At 50.5% G+C, this 22,065-nt stretch overlaps 2 protein-coding genes across 24 annotated transcripts in view; one reads left to right on the top strand and one right to left on the bottom strand.

Moving 5' to 3' along the window:
• Positions 1–2,323: 2,323 nt before the first annotated feature.
• On the bottom strand, positions 2,324–11,241 carry STOML1 (stomatin like 1). Of its 9 annotated transcripts, none has more exons than XM_014849742.3 (7): positions 10,996–11,241; positions 9,361–9,467; positions 8,136–8,285; positions 7,623–7,826; positions 4,422–4,617; positions 3,733–3,945; positions 2,324–3,237 (listed from the first exon to the last, which is right to left on the bottom strand). In XM_014849742.3, exons 1-7 carry the CDS (start codon positions 11,126–11,128, stop codon positions 3,044–3,046), a joined length of 1,197 nt encoding a protein of 398 aa, XP_014705228.1. In that variant the 5' UTR covers positions 11,129–11,241; the 3' UTR covers positions 2,324–3,043. The 9 variants fall into 9 exon arrangements, with proteins under 9 accessions (XP_014705228.1, XP_070354401.1, XP_014705230.1 ...); XM_070498300.1 differs by having other exon boundaries at positions 11,178–11,232; XM_014849744.3 differs by having other exon boundaries at positions 3,733–3,942; positions 10,996–11,216.
• Positions 11,242–13,288: 2,047 nt separating this feature from the next.
• PML (PML nuclear body scaffold) overlaps positions 13,289–22,065 on the top strand; it is a 46,548-nt gene continuing 37,771 nt past the window's right edge. For 11 of the 15 annotated variants that reach the window (XR_011498376.1, XR_011498374.1, XR_011498371.1 and 8 more), the window contains exons 1-2: positions 13,290–13,540; positions 15,253–15,719. Coding sequence is in view for 10 of the 15 variants with exons in the window: in XM_044764533.2 (XP_044620468.1) it covers positions 13,406–13,540; positions 15,253–15,719 (602 nt within the window). In the remaining 5 variants the exon portion in view is untranslated. Of the gene's footprint in view, positions 13,541–15,252; positions 15,720–22,065 lie in introns of all 15 variants that reach the window. The other 4 variants (XR_011498377.1, XM_044764540.2, XM_044764538.2 and 1 more) reach the window with 2 other exon arrangements.

The raw sequence follows: 22,065 nt of genomic DNA, 5'->3' as shown, positions 1-22,065 counted from the left end.
AACACACAAAAAAAATCTAAATGTCCATCAACGCAAGACAGGTTAAATCAATTATGATACATCCATACACTGGAATCCTGTGTAACTACAAAGCCGAATGGGGAAGGTCTGTGTGCTACCGTGGAAAGATCCTGAAGGGACAATGTTAAGTGAACGAAGCAACACTGTATAAGCTATGTCGCCATTTGTATTTAAAAAATGTCCAGAAAATGTATATTTGGGTTTTCTTGTATACGTATTAAAAAAAACTTCTGGAAGAATAACCAAGAAAATAATACCAGGGATACTGGTTTGGAGAAAGGTGGGGAAATATGTGGAGTCAGGAGGATGTGGGACAATTTTCATAATATGCCTTTTTAATCTTTAAAAATCTTTGAACCATGTGACTATATTAGCTATTCAAAATTTACCTACTTAAAAAATAGCACCGTGGCCGGCCCTGTGGCCGAGGGGTTAAGTTCGTGTGCTCTGTTCGTCGGCCCAGGGTTTCAGCGGTTGGAATCCTGGGCGCAGACGTGGCATTGCTCATCAAGCCATGCTGAGGCGGCGCCCCACATGCCACAACTAGAAGGACCCACAACTAAAAATACAGAACTATGTACCAGGGGGCTTTGGGAGAAAAAGGGAAAATAAAATCTTTTTTAAAAAAGCATCAAAATAATGTATTATATATTAATATGTCCTCATAGCATAATATAACCATTTTAATTATCATCATTCATCAGGTTATCTTGAAGAAAAAAATAACATGTATGATGTGTCTCGTCCAGCACGGGGACATATTTGGCACCCAGTGAGTGGGTGATTTTGCTTCCGCCTCCTACTTTAGGTTCCAGTTCCCCAAACCGGGGGGGGGGGGGCACAGCTGCCTCTTCTGTCTGTGTCCTCCCAGGGGCTTCCCCTCTGCCATGTCTTCTCTCATCGCCCATGGGGCTGCAAGTCTCAGGCATCACGTCCTCTGGAGGCCTTCTCTGGTTATCAGGTACCCTCTCCCTCCCTCCCCACACCTTGACCCTGTTGGGTGACTCCTCTTGTCCCCTGAGGACTGCAGGTCTGCTCAGTCCTCCAAAGCCCAGGGGCCCTTGAACCTGTGGGCGCCCTCTCCTGGAGCGCTGGTCCCCCCCAAGGAATGAGCTCCCCTCGAGAGGACGAGAGGACGGGGGCAGTCATGGCTGGCCACAGGCCTTGTTCTCCACCCACTTAGACATCCAGAAACATTAAGGTGATCCTCCCATGCTCGGAAAATAAAAATCTGAGATGTTTCCATTTCCCCTAAGCTTTCATGAGGAAAGTACCTGGGGCTTCCTCATTATCACTTGGCGGGCACTGTGTGGTAGCAATGGAGGAAACATGGATCGCTCACACAGGAAGCTGGTGGTCCAGCAGGGAGGGCAGGCACTTACGCAAGAACAGTGACCAGACATGGGGACTGGGCACAACGACAGCCCCGAAGTGGAGGGGAGCCCAGGCAAGAGGAGAGAGGATCATGCCCCACCAGGCCTCAAGGGTGGTGGGAAGGTGGCCGTTGGGCCTGGAGGGAAGGCCCTGCCTGGGCAGCCTCCCGTGAGCGGAGAGAGGGCTGGAGCAGGGGCAGCAGGCTGGGGCTCTGGCCCTCTGGGAAGAGGCCCTGGAGCTGAGACCTGAACCCAAGGGCGGTGCAGTCTGTGCTGGAAGGACCTCCAAGAGAAGGAACAGGCACCGGCAGGAACAAAAGGGCACACTGGACAGAGCCTGGTGCCGAGGAAGCTGGAGAGGGCCCTGTGGAGGAGGCCTGGTGCCAGAGGACAAGCCAGAGGCTGCTCCTCGAAGGGGAGACTTGGGCTTCTGTGGAGGTTTTTCACAGGCCTCTTCAGGAAGTGAGAGTCCTTTCTTGGGGTCCCTGGGGTTTGGGCTGGAGCACCAGAGCAGAAGGTTGGCTAAGCTTCCGGGCTGGGCCCAGGCCAGACCTCCGTGGCCCGTTTCCTCACTTCTGCTGCTGGAGGAACAGTGACCAGGTACAACAGGAGGGAAAGGTGAGAGCAGGCCCAACTCCTCTCTTGAATGTGACACAGCCCCCACCCTGCCCCTCATTAGGTTCCTGTCTGTGGGACCAGCTCTGCCACACCCTACCCCCTTTCCCAGCAAACCTCTCCTGACTATGAAGAGGAACAGAGTGTCCTGTGCCTGCCCCAGGGCTTTGAGACTCTCAGCAGCAAGGGGAACTATGGGTGATTCAAGAGCATCATGAGGACCCGTGTCGGCTTCCGGCGCCCTGGTCTGGTAGGGGCATCGCTTCAGGGCCTGTCCTACCCACCACCCCCACCATGCCCCCATTTGTCTCCAATACATTGTAAACACCACATTTATTAGCGGTTTTCAAACCTCTGGTAAGAAACATAGGAACGGCAGGGCTCTCCTTCATGCTGCCCTGGGCCCCAGCCCCCCAGGCATGCAGGACGGAGCTGGTAGCCGAGTCAAGATGCCTTCAGGAGCAGGCCCAGGGGAGGAGCAGGCCCCACGCTTTCCCATTCTTACCCCCCACTAGCCTTGGCCTGGGCTGAGATCAGGAGGGCAGACCCAGCTCGAACCCCAGCCCCCTGCTCCTCTTGGTGGCTGCCTCCCCGCCCCCCAGCCTCTCTGATCCTCCACTCTGGAGCCTGCAGCCTGTGTCACATGCTTTGCTCCTTCACATGTGGACCAAGCCAGAGGCTGTCAGGCTGTTTCTGTGGGCCCTGCCTCTCCAGTCAGGGAGCCAGCAGGGCAGAGCAGGCCTGGCTCCTGTCCTTATACTGTGTACTCAGCTCAGGGCGGGGTGCTCGGCAGGGGCCCAGGATGGGCAACAGCTTGTCCAAAGACCCACTGTAGGCAAGAATGGCAGGGCAGCCTGACTTAGCTTCTTCCAGCTCCAGTGTCTCCCAGTCTCCATTTATTGGCTCCTGGCTGGGCCTGAAACTCCTCACGGCCTCAATAATCCAAGGTACAGTGCCAATGCCTCCTCCTCCAAGACGTCCCCCTGGCTTGGTACCAGGTTCAGGGCTAGGCTATCGATGGTCAGCCAAGGCTGCTAATTCAAGGCCCTGAGGACAGCCTCCAGCTTCATGGCCACGGCCAGGTCACCCTTCACCTTCAGCCGCCCGCTCATGTATGCCCCCAGTGGTCGCAGCTCTCTGCACAACAAGGCCCGCAGGTCCGCCTCAGCCATCTCCACCACCACGTCAGGAATGCCGTTGGGCACCCCGTGTCCCACACTCCCTTGCCCTGTTGGGGGAAAGAAAACTGAGCATTAGTAGGGGGACAGCTGGATGGCACGGGAAGAAGGGGTTCGCATGTCCCACTGGGAGGAGTGAAAAGTAGTGGCTAAGAGTTCAGGTTCTAATACGCTGGGTTCAAGTCCTGTTGGCTGTGTGAGCACTTAGAGCCTCAGTTTCCAACAGTCCCCAGGTCCCAGGCCCCTGGTGAGCAGCAGTGGGGAGAATACACTGAAGGGGTCAGCCGGGGCCCGGCACCGGGAGGCCTGCAGCACGCGAGCACTCCTGCGGTGGGAAGCTTGGCTACTGAGATGTCCTGCTGACGAGGACATGGCAGGGAGACATGGCCTGAACAACCACAGTCTGCACATGGTGTCTGAGCCCCTGACTGCTACGGGTCCGCCTGAAACTGTTGGCAGGAGCAGGGGGCAGTCTTCAAAAGGGCCCCGGGGCAGCAGGCTCCAAGTAACCTGGGTGGGAGGAGGGGCAGGGAGGGCAGCTGCACCTGTAGTGAGGTCCAGGAAGTAGGTGCTCTGGGTGCCACTGGGCAGGGTGACATTGAACTGGTAGCAGGCCCCGACTTGGCTGACCAGGGCCTCAGACAGGAAGGGCTGCAGAGCAGTCAGCAGCCCCTCGGCCACAGGCTGCTTCAGGGTGGGCCCAGCACCAACGTGAGGGGCAGGCGGCTCAGCTTCGCTCACCATCTCCAAGGTGTCTGCTGGGGGTGCCAACAGGGTTGGAAAGGGAGATAGAGAGAAGGAGGTCAATGTGCTGCCAAGGTCAGGATCACTGTGGCCTCCATACCTTTGTGGCAGTTCCCCCTCACATCCCCTTGAGGCCGGTGATCTACTTCTTCTGCTGAGAAGCCACACTTGAGCTTCAGCCTTCGCTCTCAGCCCCACTTTCTAAGCTACTCCACCTCTGAAGGTAAAACTCTCTGCCGGGTGCTGTTGTTTCCTCCTACAGAGGTTCCAGAGGCCTCCACATACTCACAGACACTTACAGACACCTGGGCTCTTCTCACTGCCTTAGCTCTGGTGAGCTCTAGAATCAAGGTGACTGGAACAGCTAGGCAGGGTGTGCAATGCACAAAGGTGCTTGGTTAAGGGAGCAAGTAGCAAAGCTCAGCCTGCGCTGCACACCAAGCTAAGTGCCGTAATGAGCACCTCCATCCACCTCCTCAAGGTTCCTCACCTGGCCCCAGAGGTGAGGCACCTCCTGCCACTGAGGACATGCTTCCTCCAAGGAAGTGGAGAGCCAGCTGCTGGAGGGTGCTGTCCAGGCTGGGCCCAGCCGGGCTGTCCTGGGGTGGCTGGAGCACAGCCTCCACTGCCAGCTCCACGCGGTCCACCTCCAGCCCCCAGGCCCTGGTCACATCGTTGATCTCCAGCTGGAAGACAGTGTGGGGAGAAATGGAATTCGTTCAACAAGGCCTTCCGGATCACCTTCTTTGGGAGGCTGGAATGGGCACACATGGACACAGCAGTGTATGAGGCCCCCCTATGTGCCCTTGAGAAGGTCCCAGCCAGGGAGCACAGGCAGAGGGCTGCTACAACCCAGGAGTGGGCAGCTGGCAGTGAGCAACCAAGAGACAGCCGAGGCCCAGGGCGTGGGCCCGGGCAGGGAGGGGGAGTGAAGCTGGAAGGAGGAGTTCTCCAGGTGAAGGAGCATAAGGGAGCACCCTTCCAGGCAAAAGCCCAGACGGGAGGACCTGGAATGTTCGGGAAACGGCGAGTAACTGTAGTTCCATTTAGCTGGACCCTCCACCGTGGCCTGGGGGCGTGGAGACAGCTGGGTCACAGCCGGCTGCATCTGCTCACTTGGATTTATCGTGAGGCACAAGGATCCCCAGGGAGGAGTTCATCAGGGAGGTGACAGAGCAGATTTGCTCATTGGAAAGATTCCCCCGGCTCCTATGGGGACACTGGAGTGGAGGGGCTGAGGGTGGATGCATGGAGACCAACTGCAGGCAGAAATGACCCGAATCTGGTGTCAGGCAGACAGGTGGCTATGAAGCTGGGCTACACCAAGAGGAGGGGCACAACTCTGTAAACTATACGAAGCCATAGCAAGACAGGCAGAGCCACTAGGATTGTTGGTTGCCCGGCTGTCACCTCACTGTCAGGTTTCTGGCGTGGGTTCCTGCACGGCCCCTGAGTGTGGGTGTTCAACTGGAGAGGATACACAGAGAGAGACACAGACTAGGGGGTGGGCCGGGGAGAGAGAAGTTTTTTCTGATACATTAACCCTGAGGGGTCTATGGGAGAGACAACTAACTGTCCAATAGGCAGATGGATAAATGGGTCCAGGGCGCAGGAGAGAGTCGAGGCTGGAGCAGAGTGTTGTGAATAATTAGTGTCCAGAGACAGCAAAAAGCCCTGGATGGATAAGCTCTCTCCAGGAGGTCATAGAGGAGAAGAGGCCATTGACAGAAAACCTGGAAACGAAAGGGCAGCAGAAGAAGGAGTGACCAGGAACGGGGAGAGGCAGGCGCGTGGGGTAACAGAAGCCAAGGGAAGCAGAGGATCCGAGAGTAGAGAAGGATGGGTCCAGAGTCAAAGGCTGCCAGCAGGTGAAGTAAGGGGAAGGGCTGAGGTGCCCCCTGCGCTAGTAAGAGGGAGGCCACCCTGACGTGGCCAGAGCTGACTTGGGAGTGTAGAGACAGGAGGGGAGGAAGAGGAGAAGAGGGGAGTGAGAGCAAGAGGGGGACTGGGGCAAAGGGAGGGCATGTGTCTGCGCAGAAAGGGGAGCAGGGAGGGAGGACGGAGGGAGGGAGCCGAGTCCTGGGCCCAGAGCACCGCCTGGGGTAGGGATGAGCCTCAGACAAAGGCTTCCAATGAGGCAGGAAAAGTAGCACAGACGTATGTAGATGAGTTTGAAGGAGTGATGCTGGAGGAAGCTGAAAGAGTTCCTGTCCTAGAGTGTTTTCTCCTGAGGATTAAGAGGCAAGGCCTGCAGAGTGATGGGTAGGGGTGAGGGAGGCTGGCCCAGGGCAGTGAGGGGTGAAGCAGCTGGCCTGGAGCAAGCAAGAGGTGGGGAGGGTGCAAACCCTCGAGATGAAAAGGACCCAAAAATGAAAGTGAGGATGAGAAATGGATGCCTGAACCAGGGCCTACAGGAGGGGTGCTGGGTTTCCTGAGAATTCTTCGTAACCACGGGCACTGACCCCACTGTACCTGGTGCCAGCTCAGTCTGGGCAATGGACCCTAAATGACTCCACCATCCTGGTGTGGGACTGACTCCCCCTAACTGCCTCTCCTGGCTTTGCCGCACCAAATCGACGTGCAACAAGGTGAGAGAATCTTTTCTCTTCCTGAAGGTAAATTAAATGGAATATGGCTTCATGGATAAAAATTGTCAACTTGTTGCCTGAGCTGTACAAGACTGAGCACTGGATTAGGGGCAGGGCAGATGTTCCGCCTCTGGCCCAGCTCTGCCCTTGACCACGGCTCTAAGAGGCAAGTCAAATAACTTCAGAGCCTTAGTTTCCTCCCTCCAAATAAAACAATAATACTGGCCCTCTTGCAGCAAAATATACAGCTGAGATCCACTGGGGCAGGTGAAACGACTTCGTACACTGTAAACTGCTGTGCACAGGAGAGCTACTGTTACCGTCACAGATAGACTGTCACTCCGCTGGCTGATCTACTTCCTGGAAGGACTGAGACCTCCAGGACAGGTATTCCCGCACTCCCCTCCTGTCCTCTAACCCCAGTCCCCTGGGGAAGGCAGGGCTGAGGAGAATGAGGGGAAACTCCATCCGTGTTCCTGTCAGGACACGGGAGAAAGCACAAGGGAAGTGTGGTGCAGGGGGCACACCGCCACGGTGTATTCATTTCCACTCCATCTTGTCAAGAAGGGATGTGAGGTGAATTCCAGTGTAGATCATTGCTCATACATGGGGAAGAGGCCAGAAAAAGGTCCAAGTGCCCTCGAGTTCCTTTGTTCGGTTAGAACAAGGAACACAAAACCGCAAAAATGCACCGCAGGGCACGGAATTCCCCAGCAGGTGACTGGGCCAGGAGGGCCCCTGCTCCTTTCACCCACTTGCCTGCCCATGCGACTGCTGAGGGGCCCTGAGGCCCAGCGTCGTCATGGCCACGCCCGCAGAACAGTGAAGGTGAGATCTCAGCAGTCAGAGGCAGACCACGCCCCCATCGGGACCCCTTCCCTTCCCAGGGCAAGTTCGCCCAAGATCGCTAGGGGCCCTGACCATCTTCTGTTCCTCAACTCAGAGTTGCACCCAGACCACTAGCTCTTCAAAGGCTGTTACACTCTTGGACATATGGTAAACTGAGGCCCAGAGTGATCTGGTGCTTTGTGCAAAGTGCCCTGGCAGGCAGAGCCAGGCCCAAGTGCCAGCCAACGAACTCTACCGTGTGAGGTGCCGCCTACCAGGAGCTGGTCGCTGATCTTGAGCTTCTCCATCTGGATCTCCCGCAGAGGCCTCTTGAGCAGGGCCTTGGTCATGGCATTCTGGGCCGTCATGCGTGTGGCCATGTTCAGGTCCTTCACCGTCATCACCGACAGTACCGGGTCCCAGATGCGGAACTGGACGTCAGCCCCCACGGACAGCACAGCCCCATCCTTAGAGGCCAGCTGTAGGGGGAGGCCACGAAGGAGGAGACACTCAAGGGGCTGGGGCTGCAGGGAGGTGTGGCCCACTGAGACCACCCAGCCTGACCCACCCACCTGGTAGCTAGCTCCTCAAGGGCAAAATGGTGTCCCCAGGTGCAGGCAGTTATATATATGGAGCAAAGATGTTCTCCCAGCCTCGGTTTTCTGGTCTTTTCTCCACCCCCCTCTCCCCACCCCTGATGGCTATTTACAGGCCAAGGTATGGCACTCACCATACACTCTGCACAAGCCCCCATTCCCTCTGTCCAGGGGAGCCAAGAAGCCCCTCACCTTGCAGGGAGGGACATTGAAGGCCCGTGTCCTCAGATCCACCCTCTGAAAGGAGTCAATGAAGGGCAGGAGCAGAACCATGCCAGGTCCTTGAGGAGTGCGGATCCGGCCCAGCCGAAACACGATCATGCGCTCGTAGGCGGGCACAATCTGTCCACAATGACAAGGGAAAGAGTTGAAAGTGGGGAGCCTGAGCTGGCAATAACAGGGCCCTCCGCCATTTCTCCCCTGGTCTTCGTCAGTGTGGGGTATCCTTAGCTCTGTTTTCAGATGAGAAAACCAAGACTCTCAGAGGTTAAGTGACTTGCTCAAACATCACACAGCCCCTAAGTGAAACTGGCAAGACTTGAATGTGGTTCTGAAGGACTCCAGAGGCCATGCTCTCAGCTACTACACTGTTTTGACTTGATCTTCAGAGAAACTTATCACTTCTACGGTCTGCAGCTAGACATGACTCAAACCAGGAAACTGTCTGCCCTTGAATTAGTTAGGAGAAAAGGTGGGGCTGCTCTAACAGCGACCCAAAGCAAAGGGCTTTGCCAACTTCAGATCCCTGGAGTCCTCAAACTAACATGTCCAAATTGAGAAATGCAGACCAGAGAGGAGAAATGACTTGCCCAAGATCACACAGTATTTGTTTCAAAGGCAGTTTTAGGACCAGGATTTTAGGACCTTCTAAGGACTTCCTTCCAGACCACACCACCCCCTAAGGCTTTCTAGAGCAGGTGACTTGCCTAGGGCCACACCAAGGGCAAGGCCTGCCTGGACTTCCACTTTCCCTGCAGCTTTCAGGTGTGAGCCTCAACTCTAGTTCATCCTTTTCCCATCTGCACCACCCCTTGCTGAAAATGAGGCCTGACTTCCTTTTACTACTCATTACCTGCCTGGCTAAGTTGAGTGTTTTTCATTTCTAATTTAGCCTAACCCAAAGGGAGGAAGAATTGGCATAGACATCTGCACCACCTTAAAGCCAGCGTCCAGACCCCTGGACTGGGGAATTTAGGAAGACTTGTTTCTACCACTTACTATCTCCCAGGATGACTTTGGACACGTCTAAGCATCAGTTTCCTGATCTGAAAGATGAGAATCAACAATCCTCGCCCAGTCCATTTCACAGAAGTATGGTAACATAATATTCAGGGGAAGGGGGCAGAGGACTTATCCACCAATGCCAAAGCCCTCGGTGTGGCCCAACCACCCTGGCGGCTCACTCAGTCAGCCTCACCTTCAGGGCAAACCAGCCAGAAACGGGGAAGGTGATCAGCAGCAGCAAGAACCCCAGGAAACTGATGAGGCCGTGGCAGAGGCAGGAGGGCCAGCTCTGAGGTGCATCTGGGGACAACAGAAGAGAGGCAGTCAAAGAACACCAACAGGTCTGGCAGGTCAGGGGCAGGCAGAGTGAACTTGGTCAAGTGTGCCTTTTGCCTCCCTCCCCCTTCAGTGGCTCCTTCCTTCTCCGGGCTCTCAATCTGCCTCCTTGCCTGACCCTCCCATATCTTTGGGCAGGTGCTAGTTAAGGACTGTTCCCTCCTCCCACACATCAAAACTAATCTGTGCCAAGTCCTACCCTCACAAGGCCTATTTTCTGCTAGGCAACGGCCATCGGATCTGAGAAGCCAATCCATGTGATGCTGTCCTCACCAGGCTGAGAGCAGGAGTCAATCCTCTTGTCTGATTTATATTGCCTTCCCATACCTGGCACAGAGCCAGGAGCACCTGGGCCTCTGTAAACATGTGCTGGGTTGAACTTGAAACTGCTGGCATCACACATTCCTCCTCTACCATCAGCCTCAGAGGGGTGCTTTCAAGGAGTCCCTTTGGAGATAATGCCTTAGCCTAAAGGGATAAGGCATTAATGGCTCATCAATAGGAGCCATAGATGAGGGCTAAGACATTCTTTCTCGGCTCACAATTCTTCCCCCTACTTTAGTGCCCTAAAGACTGTCAAATGTGTGCTTCACTTGAAGCTGCTTCAGGTGGGAGGGGGAACTAGGAAGATGTTCATCTGAACCAGAGGTCCTGGCCCCGAGAGAACCAGAACCCCGGATGAAAGTAGAGCTGAGACAGCCCCAGAATCTGGGATGAGGTTATTCTCTGCTCCCCTTCTCCTCCCAGCCTTGGACAGGAAGCAGACAGGAACCTTGCTCAATCCTCCCAAGAACCCCAAACCCTCTAGGCTCTCTGAGCCTCAGGATAGCTGACCCATGTGGCCACTGCAGGAAAGGAAGCCTCGGATAGGGGCAGCTGTCATTACAGGAGGGTCAGGGAGGGACCAAATCCTCCAGGGTTTGGTTACGAGGCTGAGGAATGTGGACTCTGACCTGTGGGCCAAGGGAACCTCTCAAGGCTTTGGAGCAAAACAGGGCCAGAGCAGACAACAGGCAGCTGAGGGCCTGCCTTTTTGGCCCACCCATCTCCACCAGGTAACAGGGAGATGCTGGAGCTCAGGGCCTCTAGGGGTGTCCCCTGGGGTGAGAATTCTGCAATTTCTCTGCAGCCAAGAGCCCTCAGTGTGCTGGTGACCTCCTATGCCTAGATCTTATTTTCTTCTAGGCAAAATGGGAACTTGCAACGGCTGCCCAGACCTAAAGGGCTGTTAAGGGCCGAGGAGAAATGTGATGGGGCGAGACTTCTTGTAAGATGAGAAAGCTCTGAGGCTGCAGCGTAGTCCCAGGAAGGGTGGATCAGCGCCAGCATCCCACGCCCAATCCAGGCCTTTCGCCACATCGTGTCCCCTCTCGGTCCCTCCTCTTAGAGTGCAAGGGCGCCAGACCGGCTGACTCCTGAGAGGCAGAGACTTCGGGCCCGGGGATGCCGTCCGGTGCCCGCCCCGGGTCCGCCGTGCTGGGTGGCCACTCACCGGCCCCCGGCCCCACGCCGCCCCGCTCCGGGGACAAGCAGCCCTTCTGAGAGCCCAGGAAGCCGAAGCTCGACTGCTGGAATCGGTCAAAGTCCCCCAAGGGCAGCGCCCGGTACCCCGACCTGCTGAGCATGGCTCTGGACGCAGGGCACACCCCCGCCCCCGCGCGGAGCCGGGCGCACCTGCCGGCCCTACCCCGCCCCAGCCGGCCGCACCCCGCCCCAGCCGGCCGCCGCTTCCGGCTTTCCCTGCGCCGCAGCGGCGCGGCCGCGGCCAGGAGGAGGAGCGGGCTGGCCCGGCCGGCTCCCGCAGTCGCACCGCGCCCCCTGCGCTGGGAGGCCCGAACTGCGGCCGTAGGGCGAGGAGGGAGGGCGGTCTGCGTTCCTCGGAGCCCGTAGGAGTTCTCGCCTCCTCCTCTGTGCTCCCACTCGGCCTTAGAAAAGGAGCCGGAGGGGAAGTTGGGCCTTGTAGCGGGTTTTTCAGGAGCTGAATGTTCTCCAGAGTCAAGGAAATTCTACCAGCTTCTCAGCACTCCATCTCCAAACTCACACACTGGGGGGTGTGGAGAGCCGTTGTCTAGAATTATGGTCTCTCCAGGGCATGGTCAGCAAATTATTCCTCTTCGTGTCCCCACAGCCCAGAAAACGAGGCCTAGCACAAAGTGGATCTCAGTACTTATCTGTTGATCAGGTCACCGAGGTCAAGGCCGGGCGGGAGGGCTTGAACTTTGGCACAAAAAGTAAGAAATTTACTGTGCAGACCTTGGGGAGCACTGCAGAGTAAGGAATGAGGGGATAGCACAGAGCTACCTGGGTGGGTCAGGCCCTGCAGAGCATCACAGAGGTGAGGCTCAGAAACAGCATGCCCCTTGGTCCAGGTGCCCAGAGGTATAACTTGCCTTTTCACGGCTTGAGAAAACCCAAACGCAAATAGCAAATTTACTCTGAGAAGCACTAACTTCCAACAGGGTGATGGGCAGCTATCTTCCAAAGGGAGCCAAGAAGTTAATAAAGCTGTCCTTGTCTCAGCCACATGCCAGTCCTACCTCCTCAGGCCCCACAGGCCCCCAGCCATAGTCAACTTCCAGGTCCTTTTGTAGATGGCTGCTCACCATCTTTGGCTTTTCCTAGTTGATGGCCTGATTCTAAAGCTTTAGGGGTGCTGATCAGGCTGGAGGGTAGGGCAGGCTCCTGAGCCTCACACAGTCCCTGGGAAGTTGAGTCTCTCCCAATGTCCCCTCCATACACACCCCAGACTATAAGTTTTACAAGAGCAAGGCTGGGTCTCCATCCCCACTACTCTGTTCTAAGCTGGAACTAAGCACAGAATGGGTATACAGGAGTCAGCGCAGTGGTTGGGATGGTCTGAATGGATACACTGGGCACTGGCCCAGTGAGGCCACTTGGAGTTGCATTTTCTGCCCCCACCAGCTGGGGGTCTGGCTTGCTTCTCCACTGGCCAAGAGCTAACTTGCTTTCTCATCACTCTCCTCATACTCATTCACCAGGTCTCCTTCTTCCCTCCCCACCCCCTACTGCCTCAGATTCATCAGCCTTTCCAACTGTCACCCAAGTCATCATCCTGTTCCTCTTATCTCCACTCAGTGTCCTCCCAGTGTCTCTCAGGTTGTCAGAGTGACTGTCCCAACATGCAGAAGGGATCGTGTTGTTCCTTGGTTCCAAACCAACTGTCCCCCGCAGAACTGGTCCATCTTCTTAGCTATGATCTTGCCCAGACCACTCCTGGGCTGACATTGCTCATGGGTCCCCTCTTAGATCTGAAAATAACCAAAACTACTTTCCAAACGTGCTCTCGTATTTCCAACCTCCCTGCCTTTGCACATGCTGTTCTCTCTGAGTGTTCCCCCAATCCCTGAATCCCCTGTGAATTCCCACCGTTCCTCCAAGTCGCAGCTAAAGGATCTCCTTTCCAGCCAGTCCCAATACTTTGTGAAAATCTCAGTTTAGGGACCTGCTCTTCCACTAGATCAGGGGTTCTTCTAAAGGAAGGCCCATGTGTGACTCGTCTCTGTGCCCCCAGTTCCCAGCTAGGGGCTGGGACAAAGCTGTGCCAGTGTGAGCTGAATGTGTGGCTCGCAGCCGAGGCTGAGGGCTGCCTCCCTCCTGCTCAGCCCTGCCGCTATTCCTTTACCCCCAGGTCAGCTGTGCATCTACTCCTCTCCTCCTCTCTCCTCCTCTCCCCTCTGGGTGTGTCTTCAAAATTCAGCCTGCCTCTCTGCCCCTAGAACCGCCCCCAGCTTCTGTCTCACTTCCTCTTGGGGGGCGGGCTCTGAGCGGGCACCTCCTCTTTCCTACTGCTTGAGACTCAGCCATCTGGCGCACACGTCTTGTTCAGCTTCGCTTCCCGCCCTGCAAGATCAAAACCGAGAATCGAAACTGAGCTGGGCTCCATGCAGCAGGAGCCTGTATCCGCCAGATCTCCGGGGCCCCCTCAGGACTCTGCGCTGCCCCACGCACCCACCATGCCTCCCCCGGAGTCCCTTTCAGAAGGCCACCAGCCCAGTCCCAGCCACTGCCCCACAGAGGTACTACTGGGTTTGGGGAGATGGGGTTGAGGCCTTGTTGACTGGCTGTGGTGGAGGGGAGAGGTGGGAAGGGAAAGGCAAACTTGGCCAAGTACCTTAAAGAGTGACACAGAGGGAAGACCAGATCTTGGGGTCCTGACCCTCTTGGCTGTGATAAGGGTAGTGGAGAACAGAAAAGGGAATTAGGATGAGTTAGGGGAGCCTCTGTGGGCTGCGATTCTCTAGGAGCAGGGGGGCAAGATGCCGAGGGTCGGTGGCACCTGGAACTGGACTCTCCTACTGATCCTTACGACTTGCCAGGTAGCCCTTGCTTCAGGGGAAGGACCACAGATTAGGGAGGATGAAGGTAGTAGCCCTGTTGCCCCCACCTGAAGCCAGGGGAATGTCCCAGGTGTGGACAAACTTAAATCTAAGTGCCCAGATCAGAAGGTGGGAAACTGTGGCCCAGACGAGAGAGATGTATCAGCTAAGGCCTCACAGCTCCTGTGGTTTCTCCTCTAGGAAGCCTTCCAGATCCTTCTTGGAAAACCCTGCCCACCCAACCCCCATCCCCAAGGGGGCTTACTGGGTCCTCCTCCTGGAAGCTTTGCCTTAGTCTTCTGGGCAACTCCCCCAGCCTCCTGCTCCCAAAGGAACTACTTTGATCACTTGTTCTGTGCTGTTCCAGGCCCTTTTGCCCCCATTCATGAGAGCACAAATAACACTATAGTGCAGTAATTTGTGTTATCTGCATAATTACAACTAGGAATAAGACTACTAACAATACTAGTTAACATTTATGAGCACTTCTCATGTGCCAGGTACTCTATTGAGCACTTTCTTTTTTTGCATTTTTTTTTACTGTGGTTAAATACCTATAACATAAAATTTACCATTGTTAACCATTTATGAGTGTACAATTAAGTGGCATTAAGTATATTCATGATGTTGTGTAACCATCACCACAGTCTATTTACAGAATTTTTTCATCACCCCAAACAGAAACTCTATACCCTTTAAGCAATAGCTTCTTATTCTTCCTTCCCACCAGCTCCTGGTATTTCATATCAGTGGAATCGTGCAAGATTTCTCCTTTTGTGTCTGGCTTATTTCATTTAGCATAATGTCTTCGAGGTTCATCCATGTTGTAGCAGAATTTCCTTCTTTAAGGCTAAATAATATTCCATTGTATGAGTAGACCACAGTTTGTTTATTCATTCATTTGTTGATGAACACTTGGGTTATTTCCACTTCTGGCTGTTGTGAATAATGCTCCTGTGAACATGGGTGTGCAAGTATCTGTTTGGGTCCGTGTTTTCAGTCCTTTGGGGTATGTATCTAGAAGTGGAACTGCTGGGTCATATGGTAGTTCCATGTTTAACTTTTTTGAGGTACTCCCAAACTGTATTAAGCACTTTATGTGAGCTTGAAACTTAATGTATATACTTTCTAAACTGAGTTCCTTGAAGGGAGGAATGTATCCTATATATCCTTGTATCTCAGGGCCTGGTACTGTGTCTCAGGGGAAGTGGGTGCTCAGTTAATGGTGGGGTGAGAGACAGAAGCCTGAGTAAATGGGAGATTGGGTTACTGATAGCCTGGGTTTTGCATCATCCAATAATTGCCTGGAATGGAACATGAAGGCCCATTCCAGCCTCCAGACATAGGGGTGGGTGTCCGGTGGGTAGGAACTCCTGGGACTTAAGGCCTTCCCTCCCTGTCTGGTCCCCCAGCAAACCACAGAGGAGGAATTCCAGTTCCTGCGCTGCCAGGGCTGCCAGGCAGAAGCCAAGTGCCCTAAGTTGCTGCCTTGTCTACACACGCTGTGCTCAGGATGCCTGGAGGTGCCAGGCGTGCGATGCCCCATCTGCCAGGCAACCCCGCCCCCAGGCGCTGACTGGCTGGCCCTGGATAATGTCTTCTTCGAGAGTCTGCAGCGGCGCCTGTCGGTGTACCGGCAGATCGTGGAAGCGCAGGCCATTTGCACCCGCTGCAAAGAGTCCGCCCACTTCTGGTGCTTCGAGTGCGAGCAGCTCCTCTGCTCCAAGTGCGTCGAGGCGCACCAGTGGTTCCTCAAGCATGAGGCCCGACCCCTGCAAGAGCTCCGCAACGAGTCGGTGCGCGAGTTCCTGGACGGCACGCGCAAGTCCAACAACATCTTCTGCTCCAACCCCAACCACCGCACCCCTACGCTGACTAGGTGAGCGGGACGCCCCGGGGTTGGGGTGGCGCATCCAAGAGCCAGGTAGAGGGTGCGGGGAGCAGAGATCCAAAGAGTCACAGCGCTGGGAGCGTGGGACGAGGAACTAGGGTCTTGCAACTCAAAGTGTGGTCCGCAGACCAGCAGCATCTGTGGCCATGACCACAATTTATGCTATCCCACGCGAGAAGGTAGTAAATAGTTTCCAGTTTCCCCCTGTAATAAAGAATGCTATAGGATCATCTTTGTACTCTTATCCAGTAATTTCTTTAGGATAAATTTTTAGAAATGCCATTGCTGGGTGAAGGAGTATGGAAATTTTATGTTCTGATACGTGTTACCAAACTGCCCCTTAGCAAGTCTCAGAGTGCAGTTTTCCACGAGCTCTGCCTGAGGTCTCTAGCTGGGCTCGAGGATGAAACGCAGGAAGTTACTTTCTGTCTGAAAAGTCAAAACTGTTAACACAGTGCTATGTGGGAATGTCTGTGAAAAAAAAATCAACTCCAGTTATCATTATTTTTATTAAACAGCACAAGATTTTGATTCAGTTTTTTGATAGATAATACATTTATGTGATTCAAAAAATCACAAAAAATTTATAAAGAGGGAAGGCAAAGTCTGCGTTCCCCTGCCTGCATTTGCCTGATTCCTACCACTTCTCCGTCCCCCATCCAGTTAACTATTGTTACTAGTTTTGAATGTTTCCAGAGTTTCCTTGTGAAGAAATACACAGATTTATTGGAGTGTATGGTCTTATTTTCCCCCCTTTAGCCAAAATGGTAGCATACCTAGGTGAACTTTTGACCCTCCCCCCAATAGATTGCTTGTATAAGATTCTGTATGTCCTCGTTCTGGGGGATCTGCTTGCAAAGGGAAGGTGCTCTTTGCCCACTGGGAACACACTGCAAACTACAGCCCTGCTAAACTGAGTGTGGCTTGCTTCCTGCATGGAGATTTACCACCTGCACCACTGGCATGTGTTCTCCCCGGATTCCTCAACAGCCGATATTACCGTTTGAATGTGATTTTCTCTCTCTGTTGTTAAGGTTGGGTTCAGTGGCTTTTCATGTGTTTATTGGCCAATTGTGTTTTTTCGTTGTGAATTGCCTATTTACGTCCTTTGCCTATTTGGGTTTCTTTTTTTCTTTCGAGGAGTTAGCCTCTAATTATAAGAGCCTGTTATAGTGCAAATATTTTTCCCATGTTGACCTTTGTCATTTCATTTAATATGAGGTATTGTGTTTAGGTTTTTAGTTTTATATAGTCAAATCCGTTAATCTCTTCCTTTGTGGTGTCTGGCTTTGATCATCCTAGGAAACGTTGTTCCCATTCCAATGTTAAAGATATTTTCTTATACATACTCTAGTTTAGTAATTTCATGGTTTTGTTTTTATAATTAAATCTTTAATTCCTGTGGAATTTATTTTTGTGCGTGGTATAAAGGAGGAATCCTTACTTTGCTTTTCTCTCCAAATGGAAAACCAGTTCTCTCAACTTTTATTGAATAGTCCACTCTTGCTTTCCTCTGAAATGCCCTTTAGATCATGTACTAAATGCCCACGTAGTCATGGGTGTGTTTGTAGATCTCTGTTCTGTGCCAATCATCTGACTATTCCTAGGGTAATCCTTACTGCTGTAAGGAAGTCTGTAGCTTTGCATTCGATAGGGCGTGTTGCCATTCTTCTTCAAAAATGATTTTGCTTTTCCTTTGCTCTTATAATTTATGCAGTTTCAGAACTTACATATTCATTGGGATTTTTCTTGAAATTGCATTAAATCTAGGGAGAATTGGCCTCATCTCTGGTTATACCTTTTAGTTGTTATAGTTTTTCACATGTCTTGAGCTTTTAGAGTTAAACTTATAATATTTAATAATATTGTGAATGGAATATGTTTCCATTATGATTTCTCACTGGTTATCATTAACATTCACTAATGCTCTTAATTTATGTACAGTAATATTTAGTCATCTTGTTGAGCTCTTTTATTCTTGTAAGTTTTTCAATTGATTGTTTGGGTTTTCTGGGTGAGCAGTCGTATCTGCGAATAATAAAAACTTTTTTCTTTCCAGCATTTACACATATTACCTCTTTGTAGCTTGTTTCATTGGCCAAAACAATATTGAATAATTCACAGAAGTGATTAGAAAAGGCAACTTTATCTTATTCCTTTCTTTCACCAGAAAGTTTCTTATGTTTTCTTGCTCAGTAGGCTGCTTGTTATTGACTTCCTTAGGTAACTTTTTAAAGTCACATTATGAAAGTTGCCTGCCTCCCATTTCCAGTTTACTAAGAGTTTTGTTCTTGCTGTTATTTTACTTTATTTTATTTTTAACTCAAGAATGAGTGTTCTTTTGGACTCTATGGAGGTGTCCTTTTACCTTTTATACAATGAATTATATCAATAGGTTTCTTTATGACGAACCATTTTTTAATTCCCAGGAGGAAAAAGTGTCTTTGGTCATGGCATACTACTGTTTTAATTGATAGCTAGATTCCATTTAGTACTCTTTTATTTAAGCTATTATCTGTTTTTATAGATATGATCAATTTTTATGAGTATGTGTGATTTCTTTAAGTTTTCTGATCCATTTATACTAATTTCTTTCAATGAATTTGTAAGCTTTCCGTTTTTGAACATGATAATGTATATAAATTGCTTAGCACGGTGCCTGGCACATATTAAGTACTTAATAAATGTTAAAATCTTACTATTCTTATAATTTCTCTTCTCTGGAACAGTTTAAAGAACATAAGCAATTTAGGCTTATAGAAGTTTCTTGAAAAACTATCTGAGACTGATGCCTTTTTTTGGAGAATAGATTTTTTTCCCATGGTGTTGATCTGTTTGGGATCTTGAGTCAGATTTTCTGGAAAATTTTCTAGTTTATTCTGAGTTATCTTTCATAATTTAAAACTCTCTATACCTGTAATTATATTTCCTTTCTTCTTTCTTTTTTTTTTTCTGCCTTTTCTCCCCAAATCCCCCCGGTACATAGTTGTATATCTTAGTTGCAGGTCCTTCTAGTTGTGGCATGTGGGACACTGCCTCAACGTGGCCTGATGAGTGGTGCCATGTCCGCACCCAGGATCCGAACTGGCAAAACCCTGGGCCTGCCACAGCGGAGCCAGCGAGCTTAACCACTCGGCCATGGGGCTGGCCCCTCCTTTCTTATTTCTAATGTTGTATGTTTGTAATTATTTTAGTGATCTTTTGAGAGCACTAGCTTTTGGTCTTTCCTTTTATTGCTTACAGATATTAATGTTTTTCTTTTTTCTAATTAATCATTTTGTTTTTATCATCATTTTCTTTGTTTTACATTTTTGTCATTATTCATCACCTAACTCATTGAACTAAATAAATGAACTTTAATTCATTTATTTGCTATCCTTATTGTTTAATAAGCTCCTCTGAATATGACTTTTGCTGCATCCCATAACTTTGATAAGTAGTGTTCACATAGTCAATCATTTCTCAAATATATATAATTTCAATCTTTTCTCTTTTGGAAAATTTTCTGTTTGATGGATGAGTTTTGGGAAGAGTAATTTCTGAAATTTTCAAGTGGTTTGTGATGTTAGGTTTCTATATTTGATGTTAATTTCTACATTATGGTCAGTTAACGTGTAAGAGTTCTATATCTGAGACAATATTGAGCTTTTCTTTGGAGCCTACCATATTCCTTGGACTAACATATTACTAGGATTTAAAAAAATATGTATTCTTTATGTAGCACACGCACACACACATACACCAATATATCTCCTCTTTGTACACTTGTTTAGGTTTTTAACAAACATATTAAAACATATGTGTGTGTATCTCTCAATCAAGAGTAGATTATGACTATTCTTCTAGATAGGATAAAACCTTTAGCATACTTTTTCTTCACTCCTCTTTCCCTTCCCAGACTCAAATTTAATTGAAATAACATGAAATTTTAATTCTAGATTATTACCAAATTTTTTATGCCTTTTCTATTCCAAGCATCCTTTCTTAACAGTTATTAAGTGTCATCATCACATTATAACCCACTTGTTATGTATTATCTTAGATTTTAATTGGTTTCATTGCTCACATAATTTTTTCTATAGCATATCTTCTCCTTTCTTGAATTATTTAAGGTGATTAATTTCCCATTTGGCTGGAATGCTTCAAGTAATTTTTGGTGTTGCTTTTCAGGAAGAGTTTACTTTCTGAGACCTTAAGTGTCTTAACTTGCATGTCACACAGAAAGGAAAGCTTCGCTAGGTTTAAGAGTCTGAAGTCACAATCACAGTTCTTTCATCTTGGAATGTATAAACATTGCTTCATAAATTTCTGGCCTCCGCTCTTGCAGGTGAGGAATTCAGTTGTCTAATTATTTTTCCTTTGCGGGTAATCTGTTTTTTGTTTGCTAAGGATTTTTATATAAGTTTTTCTTTATTCTTGGGAAGGATTGATCAAGCTATATCCAGATCTAGGTCTTTTTTCTTTCCTCAATAATCTTCCATGATATTGTTGATCTGAAAATTCAAGTCTTTCTTCAGATCAAAGAAATTGTCTTCTGCTTTTTTGTGAATTGATTTCCCTTCATTTGCTTATGTTTTCTTTTTGCAACTGTTGTTGTGTAGAGATTAGAATTCCAAATCCATCTACCTTTTTTTTCATTAATTCTGTTACTTTGCCTTTTTTCTTCTAGATTCTCAGAGTTTGTTGAATTGATTTTCTAATTGACCAACTGTTTTTTTTAGGAGACTCCTTTCTACTCTTTGCTGCATGTGTGGAGTTTTGTGGGTTTGGTTTTTTCCCTAGCCGTTGTGTTTTTTAATTGCCAAGAAAGGTTCATGTTCTTAGGATGCTTTTTCTTGTCAGCCTGCTCTTGTTTTCCAGTGTAGTATGTTCTTAAATCTCCCTGAAAAACAAACTTAGAATTTTTAGAAGGTTTGTGTTTCTTACATTACCTTTTTCTCAGTATGGCCTGAGAATCAGTTTGGTCCCCATTTTGGCTGCTGATTCTCTTTACAGGTCCCATGGTTCTGTGTTATCTGCTCACGTGTAAATGTTGACATCCACAGTGCAGAGTTTTAGTAGCTGACATAGGCCAACAGCAGCTGTGTAAACCCCAAGTGACACCTCTCACCCCGCAGTGAGGACAGGGCCTCCCCCATAGAGCCCAGGTGGCAGCTTACAAGTGGTCCCACTTCTAACGCGGGGGTCCGGATGGATTCCTCCCCTGGTACAATGGGCAAGGCTGGTCCCGCTAGCCAGAGGCTAGGATTCTGGTCCCTTGAGCCTGGTGGATGGCTTCAGAAACCTGGTCATGTTGCTTAAAAATCATACACGCACATACGGCTTACATCGTTTCAAAATTTACCAGTGATTCCTTGAAAAACTCAGCTTCTTTTTACTGCACAATACCTCAGTGCCATAAATAACCCACAACTTTCTTCAGGTCGTGAACCACTCCACCCTTCCACATAGAGCTAATTTAGGGCTTACTCTAGAGAGCAGCCCCAGAGGTGGCTTTACAACTTAGAACTCAGCCTGAGAGTGTCTGCCCTGGGGCTGCTGGCTCTTGATCACCAGGCCTGTGGAGTCCATTCTTTTACCCCTCCTTCCTGCTGTACTGTGTGTCAGGCCCTCTGCTGGGTGCTAGGGTATAAACATGAACAGATATAGCCCTGGCCCTCCATGAGGTCACAGTCTGGTGGCCACAGCAACAGCCACAATTAATAGTCAAGGCTGCAAAGTGCAGCAAGGAAGCCAGCTCAGCGGAAGCCTGCTCACCAGCCTCACTCCGTGCTGATAGGACGTTGGCATCACACTGTCCTCAGTGTTACATTTTCCCCTGCCAGTATCCCCGTCTAGCACAGGGCTGACATCCGGTGTGTGCTCAGTTGATTATTTACGAGAGGAAGGAATAAGGAAGGCAGTCACAAAGGTGAGTGATCTCCAAAAAGGCCACCTGCCCAGCCTGCTTTGACTGGGGAAGGCAGAGTCCAAGAGGGTGTCACACTTAGCCTGACATGCAAGGAAGGAGAAATGGCAAGGGGGTAAGTTGTGTGCAAAGACAGGGGCACTATCAGGTCTGCTGCATTTCAGGTACTGCAAGTAAAGGGTGTGCATGAGGGCAGGGGCTGAAAGGGTGAGCTGGGGTGAGACGTGGGGGGCCTGGAGGAGTTAGGACTCTGTCCTACAATTTCTAGAACATAGAATGTTCTTAGCTTGGTCCTTTTTCTTGCAGTTTACTGTTGTTTTACCGGTGAATATCCTGGAGAACACAGTGTGAATGGACCCTGTGCGGGGCTGTGTTGGAAACCCACTGATGGGTGTTAAGGCAGAGAGTAGGATGATCGTATCATCC

Source organism: Equus asinus, chromosome 2 (assembly GCF_041296235.1).
Source record: "Equus asinus isolate D_3611 breed Donkey chromosome 2, EquAss-T2T_v2, whole genome shotgun sequence".
Classification (NCBI taxonomy): domain Eukaryota; kingdom Metazoa; phylum Chordata; class Mammalia; order Perissodactyla; family Equidae; genus Equus; species Equus asinus.
This window is presented reverse-complemented; position numbering and strand designations above follow the sequence as displayed.

Excerpts from the sequence above, each read along its gene's own strand:
- STOML1 (XM_044764551.2), bottom strand. The coding sequence starts at position 10,862 with ATGTGGCGAAAGGCCTGGATTGGGCGTGGGATGCTGGCGCTGATCCAC. Across the intron at positions 9,468-10,720 it reads GGCCCTTAACAGCCCTTTAG|ATGCACCTCAGAGCTGGCCC; the intron begins GTCTGGGCAGCC and ends TGTTGTCCCCAG. Across the intron at positions 4,618-7,622 it reads AGATCAGCGACCAGCTCCTG|CTGGAGATCAACGATGTGAC; the intron begins GTAGGCGGCACC and ends ACTGTCTTCCAG.